This window comes from Chiloscyllium plagiosum, unplaced genomic scaffold (genome assembly GCF_037043375.1).
Source record: "Chiloscyllium plagiosum isolate Xiang-an unplaced genomic scaffold, Cpla_swu_hap1 HiC_scaffold_3, whole genome shotgun sequence".
In the NCBI taxonomy this organism is placed as follows: domain Eukaryota; kingdom Metazoa; phylum Chordata; class Chondrichthyes; order Orectolobiformes; family Hemiscylliidae; genus Chiloscyllium; species Chiloscyllium plagiosum.
The window spans coordinates 87,726,908-87,740,532 of NW_028270141.1; the positions used below are offsets into that span (position 1 = coordinate 87,726,908).

General features: G+C 37.7%; 1 protein-coding gene across 2 annotated transcripts in view; it reads right to left on the bottom strand.

Moving 5' to 3' along the window:
- Positions 1 to 219: 219 nt before the first annotated feature.
- bach2b (BACH transcriptional regulator 2b) overlaps positions 220 to 13,625 on the bottom strand; it is a 281,310-nt gene continuing 267,904 nt past the window's right edge. For both annotated transcript variants that reach the window (XM_087981461.1, XM_043685186.2), the window contains exon 5: positions 220 to 8,270. In XM_087981461.1, coding sequence (XP_087837587.1) covers positions 7,782 to 8,270 — 489 coding nt within the window. In that variant the 3' untranslated portion in view covers positions 220 to 7,781. The remainder of the gene's footprint in view (positions 8,271 to 13,625) is intronic.

A 13,625-nucleotide genomic window follows, 5' to 3' on the forward strand; every position in this document is an offset into this window, starting at 1 on the left:
ATCTCTAAAAATCAATTGATGAGCTGATTAATTGAATATTGTTTGCAAGAACGTTACAGTTGTAAAGTTAGCTGGACTAATTGCACATGTAGCTGAAGAATGTAGCTGCAGCAAAGACTATTTCTATTTCCTCAGATCAATTAAATCAAAAAAATTAAACCAAACTAATATTGAAGCATATTTCTTAAATAACTGGATCATAGAAAACAAAACTGTGTATTGTTTTAATTGAGTAAAGGTTAATTTACTCAAGTTGATTTATGGCTGTGAAATAACCAATAGCAATTACAACACACTTAACAATTAGAACTCTTTTATGCTATGTAATGATATGTCATTTATTTAAACAGAAATGATGTCTAGACAAAATCTTTTAACACTAGCAGTTCAATTGAAAGTTTTTCCACAATACTGTATTTACACTGTGAATTTTTAAAAACTTCATTCCAACAAATATTTTTCTCTTTAACAAAAAGGAAGCGTTTACACCTATCTGATAATGACAGTAAAAACACCGCAGAAAACAGTCACCTGGGATAAAAATAATTCAACTATAAGTTTCAGACCTAGAATGTTGAAATGATGCCATGAATCTACTTACTACATTTATCTCACACAGAAGTTGTGTAAAAAGTATGTAGAAAAAACACCTGATGATAACAGTCATTGACCAAGTATGAGAGGTACGGAGCAATATACAGGTAGATATGTGTCATTCGAGAGAATATCTCTCGCTGCTGAGACAGGGGTTGTTTTGTCCCCTGCCTCATATACACTATTTCCATCCCATCATGAATATGGCCTCCAGAGTATTCCATGTTACATAAGGCAAGAGTGAAGGTGCATTTGATTCCAATATGATTCTGGAACAAACTATACACAAAGGGTTTTCTAAGTCACACACTGTTGACCATTTAGTTTTAAACTGCTTCACGTATTATTTAGAATTTGATAGGAATTCAGCAGTTGTGTATTTTATACATTAAATAATACCAGCAGTTAAAGTAGTAATGCATTTTATCACACCACATTAAAATGATGGAAGAAATCCTTCCTGCTCACAAACAAAATCAAAAACTAGCAAAGTTAACCTGACAAGCCATAGCATAAACAACAAATACCAAATTTTTTGTCAAGATTAACAGGGCCTTTTCAATGAATGAAAAAATATAATGTAACTGTTACCTTGGAGAAAACCACATATGACAACCTGATGAATGTAACAGGTATTTATTCTCTTAAGAACAAATACATTTTTTTTGCTGCAGCACCATATTTTTCAAAAACATCAATGAACAGCATTTTAGTTATAAAATGATGTCAACTATAATACTTTAGTTGTAAAAAAAAGTTTTCAAATGTTCTTATTTTCCTCTCATGTAATATTATCAGTATGAATTTACCTAATTTGAATACTGAGCTGGTTAATGGTATTTGTCTGCGTAACTTTATTTACGAATATCCAATTACCACTCTTGCACTGATTTCCACTTACTCAATGGGAATTTCTAACTCCTTGGCCTGATGGAATCCAAGAGGAGCCTGATTTAAATGTCCTGCTCAAACTCTAAGCTCCAGCTATCTTAATGTTGCTGAAGTGTTTTGACAGCTGACCTGTTCACTCTCAGCAGACTCATAAAATTCATTTGAATTACCACTTGCATAGGATCCTGATGAAACTTTAGTAGCCTACTGAGCAGGGCAATTTTGTCGGGCCAGCTCATTAAACCTTCCAGGATAGTGGAAACATTAGGGATGTTTGGGCTGTTGCCATCCTGATGCTCCCCAAGACCTGTTGAAATCCAATTGAAATTGGAGCCCCTCCACTCCAGTGACTTAGATGGCTTATATACCCTCCAGGGTCTGTGCTGAGTGTGAAGCTAGACTGGCAGGATGCAGAAGAACCTAAGTCAGGAAAATGGTTTCTGCAACTCCAAAATTAGAATCCCACTTCCAGCTGGTTTCTCACTGGGAAGTAAAATTTCCCCTTTGGAGTGTAAATCACATTGGTTCTAGAAGTCATACAGCAAGAACTGAAATTAAAATAAAATCTACATGTGTTGAAAATAGAAACACAAAATCCTGAAAGGACAAAACGACAATGTGCTCAATATGTGAAAAGTCAACTTGAACTTTAGTGGTGACCCATAATGCATGAGGCCATTTTCTAGGATTATAAGCTAAAAGAGAACAGTCGAAGAGTTTTAATATAGAAACACAAAACCTTATGGCACAGAAATGAGGCCAGTCATCCTACTGTGCCCTTGCAGATGAAAAGGAACTGTTTCATCTTGTACCAGCAGCCAGCATGTGGTCCACAGGCATGAGGTCTTTTTTGAATGCAGTCAGACTTCCTGCTTTTAACCATTCTTTCAAGATGTTAGTTTCAGACACTACAGACTTTTTCTTTTCTAACTTACATGATTGGCAGGATTTTTTGGATGGTGTGGTTAATTTGGATAGAGTATTAATTGGCTAGAGATTCTCACTAGGGAGAAGCTATATTTTCAATGCCAGCCATTTTGGTTAACCTGCAGCTCATTAGTCACAGCAGCATCACTTGAGACAACAAGCACTTCTGAGATTCTAAATGCCAGGGGCCCTGGACCAGGCAAATGCAGGCATCTTTAGAGCTGGGAAAGGAGTGGAAGCCCCTCAATACAACTGTAACAACTCCCATTTATATTGCAGCTTTAATACATCAAAAAGCTACAAGGCAACGATAAGAATAGGTGATGTTGAGAACTATAGTTTGAACCACTGACCAGGAGGAAGTTCAGAAGGCTACTGCAGATGAATGAATCTCTTCCAATCATAAGTCGAATCCCAGAGGCCTGTGCTAATGCTCCACCTATTCGAGTTTTTCAATGATGCATCTAAATCCATTTTTAAAACAGGCAGAAAATTCACATTGTACTTACTTTTCATTATACAGTGACATATTTACTGGATGATGATGAAAAGGTTAATGACAAAGATTGATTTTCAACAATCTGAATACTTTTTATAACTTAGCTGAATGCAAAAAAGTTTTAATACTTTTTTGTTTTTAAATCAGAACACATTGATTTGAGTTTTGAGGACATCACCAGGATATATGCTCAGAGTGGTTTCTAAAGTTAATTAAGAGAAAGCTGAACTAAATTAGTAGATACACATTTCAGAATGATTCACTTGAATCTACTAAAATCCTGAGCATTTTTGATTTCACCTACCTCTGTTGCTACTAATTTCTACTGTCCGCATTTCCTTAAAATAGCTAAATAGCTAAAGTTTTACCAATCATTCTGCTGATATGATTTGATTAAATCCAATCACCCAGATCAACAGTCTAACAAGCTGACCTTTAGCACACAACTAATTGTGTGCTATCAGAGCCAATTGTAAGTGATGTGGTATAAATTCAAGAGTTGATGGTGGTTTTTGAAGAGAGAGGGAAGAGAGATTGATGACATAAAGAAAACAGCAAACTAGATATTAGAAAGAAAGATAAAAAGAAAATCAGGAATTTTAGAACAGCAATTAAAATTACAGCTAATGCTACTCCTAAAACTGCAGCACAAATGTTAAATGAATTTAGTAGCACAGAACACGGAGATGAAACTTTAAAACTAACCAGTCCAAAGTGCAAAATACTCATGAAAATCTAGATGTTTAGTGCTAATTCAGCTCAATTATATTATCAGATTGAAAAGTCATTATGGAACAATGACTTTGATTTCCATCAGCAGAGAGTTTTACTTTAAATGGGACTGCTTCAGGAATTTACGTTATGCTGTATCGAGGATTCATGCAAATATTCTACACATCTACTCCAATCTTAACACATAATATGAACAAGATATTGTGAGTTTTTATTTGTTCCCTCCCTCTTAAGTGATTATTGACTCCATGCAAGGATATGGCTCCACTAGTGGTCATCATTCATATTGGAGTCTCAGCAGTGAGTATAGATAAGCCTTTTATAGACAAATCCAAGCCTGATCCTATCCTGACCTGATATTTACACTCGGATTGCTGGACATCAATCCGCAATGATTTGCCTGGTACATTTTCCTTTCTTCATTCCAGGAGCATGAACTTATCCGTTGTACTCCAGGAGGAAGTGAGGACTGCAGATGCTGGAGGATAGAGTCGAGAATGTGGTGCTGGAAAGACACAGCAGTCAGGCAACATCCGAGGAGGTGGGGAATCGATGTTTAGGCATTAGCCCTTCATCAGATTCTCCAGCTTCTCGGATGCTGCCTGACCTGCTGTGTCTTTCCAGCACCACACTCTTGACTCTGTCGTATTCCAGTCAGCATCCCAGCTAAGATCAAATAACCAACTAGCACTGAAATTGGGTTTGCACATTCTAACTTTTTTTTGTGGTGAAACTACTTATTCAAGATGATGGAATCAAAATGGCAAATAATAAATTAACATGCGAAAAAGGAAGAAGCACTGAGACCAACACTTTTAGCGGGGCAAATTTTCAAAACACTGAATGTAATACTTTGGTCAGTTCATGAAATGTAAAAGAAATCTTGTATCTGTATATTATCTATTGTAGTTCAAAGAAAACAGAGTATGCTAGGCCTTTTAGACAATAAATAAACACATTTGAAAAATAATTATCCCAATTATTTTGACTGAATATAAAATCTGGTGTTTGGCTATGTTTTCCGTAGAAGCTAATTTTATACATTCTCCCAGTTAGAAACATCATTGCACTTTTCAGTGATGAACTTCACTACATTGATCTCTGGTTTAGCACTGACAAATTAACGATCTTCTCAAGGACAATACGTTAGCAAGAATTTGTCAGGGAGATTAGGGAGCCTACGTTCCATGACAATTCTTTGTCCAATGACAGTCAACTTGCCAACCAATCAACATCCATTTCTTTGTGGGAGAAATTGAGATTATTTGAAATTTGGCATTCTTGCATTTGTTCTAATGAGTGCAAGACGAATACCTTCAGTATGTTTTTCTTTTCAGCAATAACAAGAATTATATTGTACTGTACGCAGTTGATCTTATACCTTATAAATCTTACAGTACCTACACTAAGTTGATGAAAAAAATAATCTGTTCCAGAATCAATTTGAAATAAAAGAAGGCACCTTTAGATTATGAACTGAAATACCGAATCTGACTTTTATAACTTGTCAACAATATATAACTAAATGAAATGAGGTTGTCTGGGTACTGTGTAATACAAGAACACTCAGGAGATAAATAATGCTTCCTGTTAATCTCCTGATAACAGTTTTGTACGTAACAGGAATCAGAATAGTAACAAAAATGGCTATATAATCAATTAAGCAAATATGCAAACTGTTTACTGCTAAATTATGGATACTAAGCTTAACTTTCCTGAAGCATAAAAAAATGCTGTTTGAGCAGTGGTTTGAAATGCACGATCTTGACAAAAGTTCACATTTCCTGCTTTTGGAAACTGAAAGTGTTGCTCAGCAAGAGTAACTGCTAAACACACCTAGCTGCATCAGAAACAAAAGTTGAGTTCTCAAATAAAACTTGCAACAAAGTAAAAACTGGCACTTGCAAACATGTCAGGCTAAATTAATATTTGCTGAATTTCAAGAAAATAAGGTTGTTTTATGGTCATGATATTTTAAATGCAGTTCTTAGAATCGCTAACTATGTTCAAAATTATATTTTTACAGCTGCAAAGTTTATGGACTAAACAGTAGCAGCATTTGCTTGGTACAACTGCTGTCAGTATAAGCTCTGTCAGAACGTACAATGCAAATTAAGTTCCATATATTTACTTCCAAAATTGACCCTTAGGTATGTGGGTTTTTTTTGTTTTCAGTGCAATTAGTTTCTAATGCTTTCCTTTCCCAACATTAATGAGCTGGGGTCCTTACCTCAGCTACGTCAGACTTCATTGTTGCTGAGGTTGCTCTAAGTATTAAACAGGTTGTTTGTACGTAACACCAATGTACATTACCAGTTCAGCTCTCTTAAGGTTGAAGGAATGATTCATCTTTTTAAACATTGTTTTGTTAGTGTCAGGAACTTGGGAAATGGAATGCTTTACTACTTTGCAGTGACGGTACCTATTTCTCTTGTAACATCCTTTATTACTTTGTATATTAATATTTAATACACCACTTTCAAGGTGTCCCAAAGTTCCTTACATCTGATGAAGTACTTTGGAATTGTATTTACTATTGTACGGTAAGATACAACTATTTAATTTCTACAACTGATTTTCACTCAAAAGTGACTTGGATGAATTAGGACTGATTAATGAGTCATCTTTTTCAGTGGATTTGATGAACCCAAATTGTAAAGACAAAAAATGTCACCTGGTCCCTTGAATGATCATCCAGCATAGTAGGAATTTTGAATGTTAACACAAGGTGGGACAGCTCCATTTCAAGTGAATTTGTGCACCAGGATTACTGTGACACAAGTTACTAGAGACTGTTTAACTGGGGAAGTAACTTGCTTTGATAGAGAAAAGGAAGGAGAATTGAAAAGGTGATTTTGGGTGAGACCTTTATGCACAATCAGTAAGAAAGCAATAGTGGCATGACTAGGAACAGGTTGCTGTTTTTGTTTTTAGTAAAAAATTGATTGCAGGGATATTATAAATATAGTAATTTGAAAAGTATATTAAACAAATTAACTTTCTAACTTATCAAAAGTTTGTACATACTTTATTTAGCTTCAGTGACCAGTGCTTTAGTTTCCATCCACATCACTGTTTAACTCACTCTCCAACCAGAAGATCCTTTGAACATAATTTTAAAGAGCTAAAAATGGAAATATTGATGAATACCAAGAGCTGAACTTACAAAAGTTGTTATTGGTCATTCCAGATTACTTCCGAGAATTCAGTGGCTACAGTGAATTGGATTAGTTCTCAGTGCTTGGTTAGGTAGGGAAGGTAGATAACCTGATAATATCATTCTGAACACCTTTTCTTTGTTTTTAAACATGTGTGTGCAATGCACTAGGTAGGAAATCACAAATCCATTGACAGAGTGCAAGTGGCAGTTTTGACCAGTATCGTTCTACATCAGCAATAATAACAAATCTTCCCTGCTCAAAAGGCACCTTTCAAAGCAGTGCCAGAGATGTCTTATCATTTTAATTTACATCAAATACACATCAAATTAATCCTTTTTTTTACTTACAATGAAGTACAAAGAAGTGATATTGCTCAAGTGTGAAAACATAACTGTCTAAATTCTTAAAAGTTTCGGTCAGATTCTGCAGAAGGCAAAATGGGAATGTTGTAACCAAATTCTTTGTACAGTCCAGATGGTGAGTTCCAGTATTCTAAAGATTAAAACAGAGGATGCAGGAGTATATTACAGTAAATAGGTGTTAGATGAAAAATCATCTCTGACATGTACTGAGTTATGTTGAATATTCAGAAGATTTCCTGAGTTGTTGTGTGACATGGGCCACCAAGCTTGCTGAAAAGACAACTGAGCTATGTATTGGATCCTTCAAGGTAAAGTGGGTTGTTGACCCATTTCCTTTCGAGAATGAAGGCCAAAATCCTAATAACAATAATTAATAATCATAATAAAATAACAGTGTCATCACTGTCAAGTTCCCTGCACAAGCAAGGTATAGCACCATTGAGGATAAACCTCAGTCGTTCTGAGGAATAATACCTAGACCAAATATTGCTGCAGTTTAAGACTGTTGTAGTGTGCATTGAAGAGAAAAACATCAATAGATGAACTGTGCCTGCATCCTGATTGAACCTCCTGCTTACTTTAAAGGGAAACAAATAAAATGGAAGAATTAAAAAGTCATTCGGTGCAATCTTTCCTAGGCTGTTCGTCAGTTGTACATTTATCAGTCATTTCCTGGCAGAAATCTACTGTCACAGTTTGACTGCACTGTTCAAGTGAGGGCCCCCTTTCTGAGCATGTTCCTTGGTTGAGAACCCCTTGCAGATTTCCTGATGTGCACACTTCTACATTGTGGCTCGGTGACCACTGGTCCTGATGATGGGACTCTCCTTGCTCTGAGCAGCACTGCATACCATCTCCGATGCACGGTGTTTTCAAGATCTTCTGCTCTAATCCAGCAAGGGGCAAGGTGGTACTGCCTGTAGCTGCAGTTTCATCCATTGGCCTAAATACTGGACAAAACTTGTGCAATGACTGTATCTGCTCTGGGTTTAACTGGACATCACCGCATACTTCCTGGCAAAGGCATGAGAAATTATCCCATAGTTCTCCCATACAGGCATTCAGCTGGTTCCTTTCCGTCAGTAATTTCTCTTTTTCACAGACCTGAGAGAAACATAGGAAAATGGTTATAAGTAGTCTCTTAATAGAACTCATGCTCTTAATTTATTTTTAAAGGGGTAAATTCTAATCCTTCATAATATCCAGTAATGCATTAGAAAACAAGAATCTAAAGCTGAGATCTCAGGTAAACACATTAATTTGGTATTTGAGAAGCAATAACATACTAAAGGTTTGAAAAAACAAGTTTATATAAATTGTTATAATTCATGAAGGGAAGGCAGTGAATGATGGTCAATCTGTTCCTATCAATCTTTTTCTTGCCCATCAGCTGCAAGTAGCATCTTTTGATATCATTGTCATATTGCCTTTAGAATTCCTGTTCTCACAGTACATGGCAAGAAAGAGATTCGAGGAATAATTTTGGGAACAATACCAATCCAATTAGAACATAGAACAAAGAACCTACCCCTAACATCTGTCCTATACCTACCACCCCTTAATTTAAAGCTATGCCCCCTCGTAATAGCTGACTCCATACGTGGAAAAAGGTTCTCACAGTCAACCCTATCTAAACCCCTAATCATCTTGTACACCTTTATCAAGTCACCCCCAAACCTTCTTTTCTCCAATGAAAACAACCCCAAGTGCCTCAGCCTTTCCTCATACGATCTTCCTACCATACCAGGCAACATCCTGGTAAACCTCCTCTGTACCCGTTCCAGTGCCTCCACATCCTTCCTATAGTATGGCGACCAAAACTGCACACAATACTCCAGATGCGGCCGCACCACAGTCTTATACAACTGCAACATGATCTCAGGACTCCGGAACTCAATTCCTCTACCAATAAAAGCCAGTACGCCATATGCCTTCTTCACCGCACTATTTACCTGGGTGGCAACTTTCAAAGATTTGTGTACATGGACACCAAGATCCCTCTGCTCATCCACACTACCAAGTATCCGACCATTATCCCAGTACCCCATCTTTTTGTTACTCTTACCAAAGTGAATCACCTCACACTTAGCTACATTGAACTCCATTTGCCACCTTTCTGCCCAGTTCTGCAGCTTATCTATATCCCGCTGTAACCTGCCACATCCTTCCTCACTGTCAACAACTCCTCCGACTTTCGTATCATCCGCAAACTTGCTCACCCAACCTTCTAGCCCCTCCTCCAGGTCATTTATAAAAATGACAAACAGCAATGGTCCCAAAACAGATCCTTGCGGAACACCGCCAGTAACGGCACTCCAAGATGAACCTTTACCATCAACTACTACTCTCTGTCTTCTTCCAGCCAGTCAATTCCTAATCCAAACCTCCAACTCACCCTCAATGCCATACCTCCGTATTTTTTGAAGTAGCCTACCATGGGGAACCTTATCAAACGCCTTACTAAAATCCATATACACCACATCTACCGCTTTCCCCTCGTCCACCTCCTTAGTCACCTTCTCAAAGAATTCAATAAGGTTTGTGAGGCACGACCTGCCCTTCACAAAACCATGCTGACTATCCTTGATCACATTATTCCTATCCAGATGTTCATAAATCCTATCCCTTACAATTCTCTCTAAGACTTTGCCCACAACAGAAGTGAGACTCACCGGCCTACAGTTACTATAGGGTTTCTCAGGGTTCAAAACAAAGAAAGCAAACCTTTTATAGTTTTTTGGTTAAAATCTGTGGCAGTGAGCCACATAGATCTAAAAAGTCTGAGGTCTGAGTCACGGTTTGTGGTGAGTTAATTTACCTCGGCTGGACATTAGCAAGATCACTGCCTTCAATAGCTGGTGACTCAGCTACTGAAGACTGGAGGGAAAAACATCAGCCAGAACGTCCTCAATTGCTTTCCAATGACCTTGGTGATCGTAGTGGCCTGTGGCCATCAGACCTGGACAACACGTTTAGTTTGGCAGGATTGCTTAATCTCAATACCCTCCATAGTTAATGTGCCTATTGGCACTAACTATCTTGGTTCACATGAGACCTAGCTTTTTGTAAGAGACAACAGGTAGCCACAAGGTGGTTATAGAAACATATAGAAGAGGGAAAATGGAGGGTTCAAAATAACACAAAATGCAGTAAACTAGTATGAGTCCTGTTCTAAATAAACTGCCGTCAGAACTCAAAGAATTTGGATAATTGAATTTTCTAAAAAAAAATGTTCCTTCATATTGCAGACATGCAACCATGAGAGTAGTATTGTAAAGTGTTATAAAGGGCATATAATAAATTGAAGAGTTAGAATCTAAATATACTACAGGATGCTCAGAAGAAGAAAATAATTTGCCAAATTCAGCAAAGTGCCTGAAGCTCTCAAGTGGCCTGAATATGTCACACAGCGTTGTTGCCAAGCTCAGGAGTAGTGACTGCATATTTTAGTGATGGTCTTACAATAACATTATAATACTTTTTGCTGCCATCATTTTTCCAAGCTGCTCAGAACTGTGTATAATCTAGGTCAGGAAATTGTCCATTGTTGCCTCACTGTAATTAGTGTTAGTATTTGATATTTCCATGTTGGGACAAAGACTTGCCACCCTGTTCATGCCTCTCAAAATTTTATATATTTCTAACAAGTTGTCCCTCAGCCTCCAACACTCTAGTGAAAACAATCCAAACTTGTCCAACCTCTCTTCATAGCTAAGACACTCCAATCCAGGCATCATCGTAGCAAACCTCTTTTGCACTCTATCCAAATATTCTACATCCTTCCTATAGTGTGGCAATCAGAACAGTACACAATACTCCAAATGTGGCCTAACTAAAATTTTATTCAGCTGCAAGGACCTATGGGCAACTTTTTCACACAAAGGTTGGTGTGTGTATGGAATGAGCTGCCAGAGGAAATGGTGGAGGCTAGTACAATTACAACATTTAAAAAACATCTGGATGAGTAAGGATATTTAGAGGGCCAAGGGCTGGCAAAGAGGACTAGATTAATTTGGGATATCTGGTCGGCATGGATGAGTTGGACCGAAGGGTCTGTGTCCATGCTGTACATCTCTATGGTTCTGTGACTCTATAACATCACTTACCAACTTTTATACTCAATGTCCTGATCATTGGAGGCAAACATGTCTGATGGTCATTTTACCTCCACTCCCTTGTATTGCCACTTCCAGGAAGCTATGGACCTGTACCTAAGATCTTTCTTTATATCAGTACTCCTAAGGGTTCTGCCATTTACTATATTCTTTCTTCTTGCATTTGACCTCCCAAAATGCATCACCTCACATTTATACATTTTATTGTGGCAGCTGTTTGCAGATTTAGACCTATACCTAACTAAATTGAAACACTAGTTGCGATGAAACATGGTTACTCAACAATATTAAACTTTTCAATATAGAGGTTTGTTATTGAAATTAGATGCCTTTTTAAATCGGTCAGTCAATTGACTGAAGTTGTAGATTTTGATAAGACTGAACTATGAAGAATACTTGAACCTCATCTGCCTGCCTGTAGGGGCTACAGTTAAAAATGAGCAGGTTACATATCTATTCAGATATCAGCCACCTCCAATGAATACTGTAAAGGTTTTGCAAATGGATAGTGTGCCTGCCCAGAGCAGGTAAAAGCCATAAAAAGCAGGCATGTTTAAAGGCAGAAATAGCCCTTAGGATAAATGTACAAGTTTTCACTGTGCGATCAGTAGAGCAGAAGTTCTCCTCTGGGCGCCATAAAGAAAATCACATCCACCTGCCCAAGACTACTTCTTCAATTTTTCCTCCTGCAAGACCCTCCAAATTGTCAAAAATGAACGACACTTCCTGAAAGTGAGCATAAGACCAAAGCCTCCCCAAAATTCACCTTCAGACAGCTGTTTTTTGCTTTCTCTTTATGCTTGTCCCAGGAGGACAGTTTCCTGACAATTAAAAATAACACAGTCTCCTAGTTGCTGCAACCAAGATAGAAACCTACGCTGAGTTAAAATTTCCTCCTTGTCCAAAAGCTGCAATAAATGCCTTTGTAATTATATGCAAATATTTGCTGAATAGAGACTAAACCAGGCATTGTTAAGTGGAACGCTGAGCTGTTGTAAGTGATAATTGATGAATATCACATATTCATATTTATTTGAAAAAAAAGATATATTCACCTCAGTTTCTATTGTGTCAGGTACTAGACATCACTTTTTGTAGGAGGATGAGAGGGAGAGTTTAAATTCTCTATCTTTTGCAATGCTCAGTCCAGGTCTCTGTTACAATTATCAAGTCATTTCTTTGTTAAGTAACTTAATTCTGCACCTATTCCCATGATTGTGTGATACATACATCTCACTCGACTAGAGCTGCTGATGGCAGAGAGATGAAAATAGCAATCTTAGCAATGCACTGCAGCAAACAATTTGCTGGCCCCAGTCCATGAGCAGTGGCATTTGCTGTGCACCTTCTGGCTGATATCTTTGCAGTCTAGATAAATACACTAAGGAACATATGTTTAGCAAGTAAGCCCAACAACAGCAATGAAAGGCAATAGAAAGATAAAATTAAGAGTCTTCAACCATAAAACAGATTGAATGTTTTAACAGGAATTGCTGGAAAAGCTCAGCAGATCTGGCAGTGTCAGTGGAAAGAAGTCAGAGTTAACATTTCAGGTTAAGTGACTCTTCCTCAGAACGGGTCACCGGACCCAAAACATTAACTCTGATTTCTCTGCACAGATGCTGCCAGACTTGCGGAGCTTTTTCAGCAATTTCTGTTTTTGCTTCTGACGAACAACATCCATTGAATGTTTAATGTTTTGTTTAACATACTAAAATGGGTCTTACTGTGGCATTGCTTGTGAGTAGCCTGGTTTTGATGGTTTACTGCTAGCATGTTCAACTTGCCTGTACCTTAAGACCCCTTATTGTCTCTCTGTGCACCTCAGGCATCAGTTAGGACCCATGCTGCTACTGCTAGAACTCTTAAAAGTGGCAGTTGTTGAGAAACATTGGAGCAGAACATTCTGCCACTGATTACGCTCATGGCTGACGGAACAACCCAATGTCTTTTACCCACCTCTTCCCTGTAACTCTGTAAGGACACTGGTAATCAGAAATCTATCTGAAATGCACTCAAAGACTCAAGCTCCACAGTGCTCTGTGGTTGTGGATTATGAAGGTTCACAACCCTCAGTGAAAAATAGATCTCCTCATCCCAGAGCTGAGTAGCATCCCCTTTATTTTTAAACTTAAATTTTTAGCCTTGGTTCTAGGCTACGCCCAACAAGGAGAAACATCTTACATCTGCATCTACCTTATCCCCTTTATGTACTTTTTAAGTTTCAATCTTCAAAACTGTAGAGAATACAGGCCTGGTTTCCTCAATATTTCTTCACAGGACATCCTGGGAGCAAACCTGGTGTACTTTTGTTGCACTGTGTCTCTGGCAATAATATCTTTCC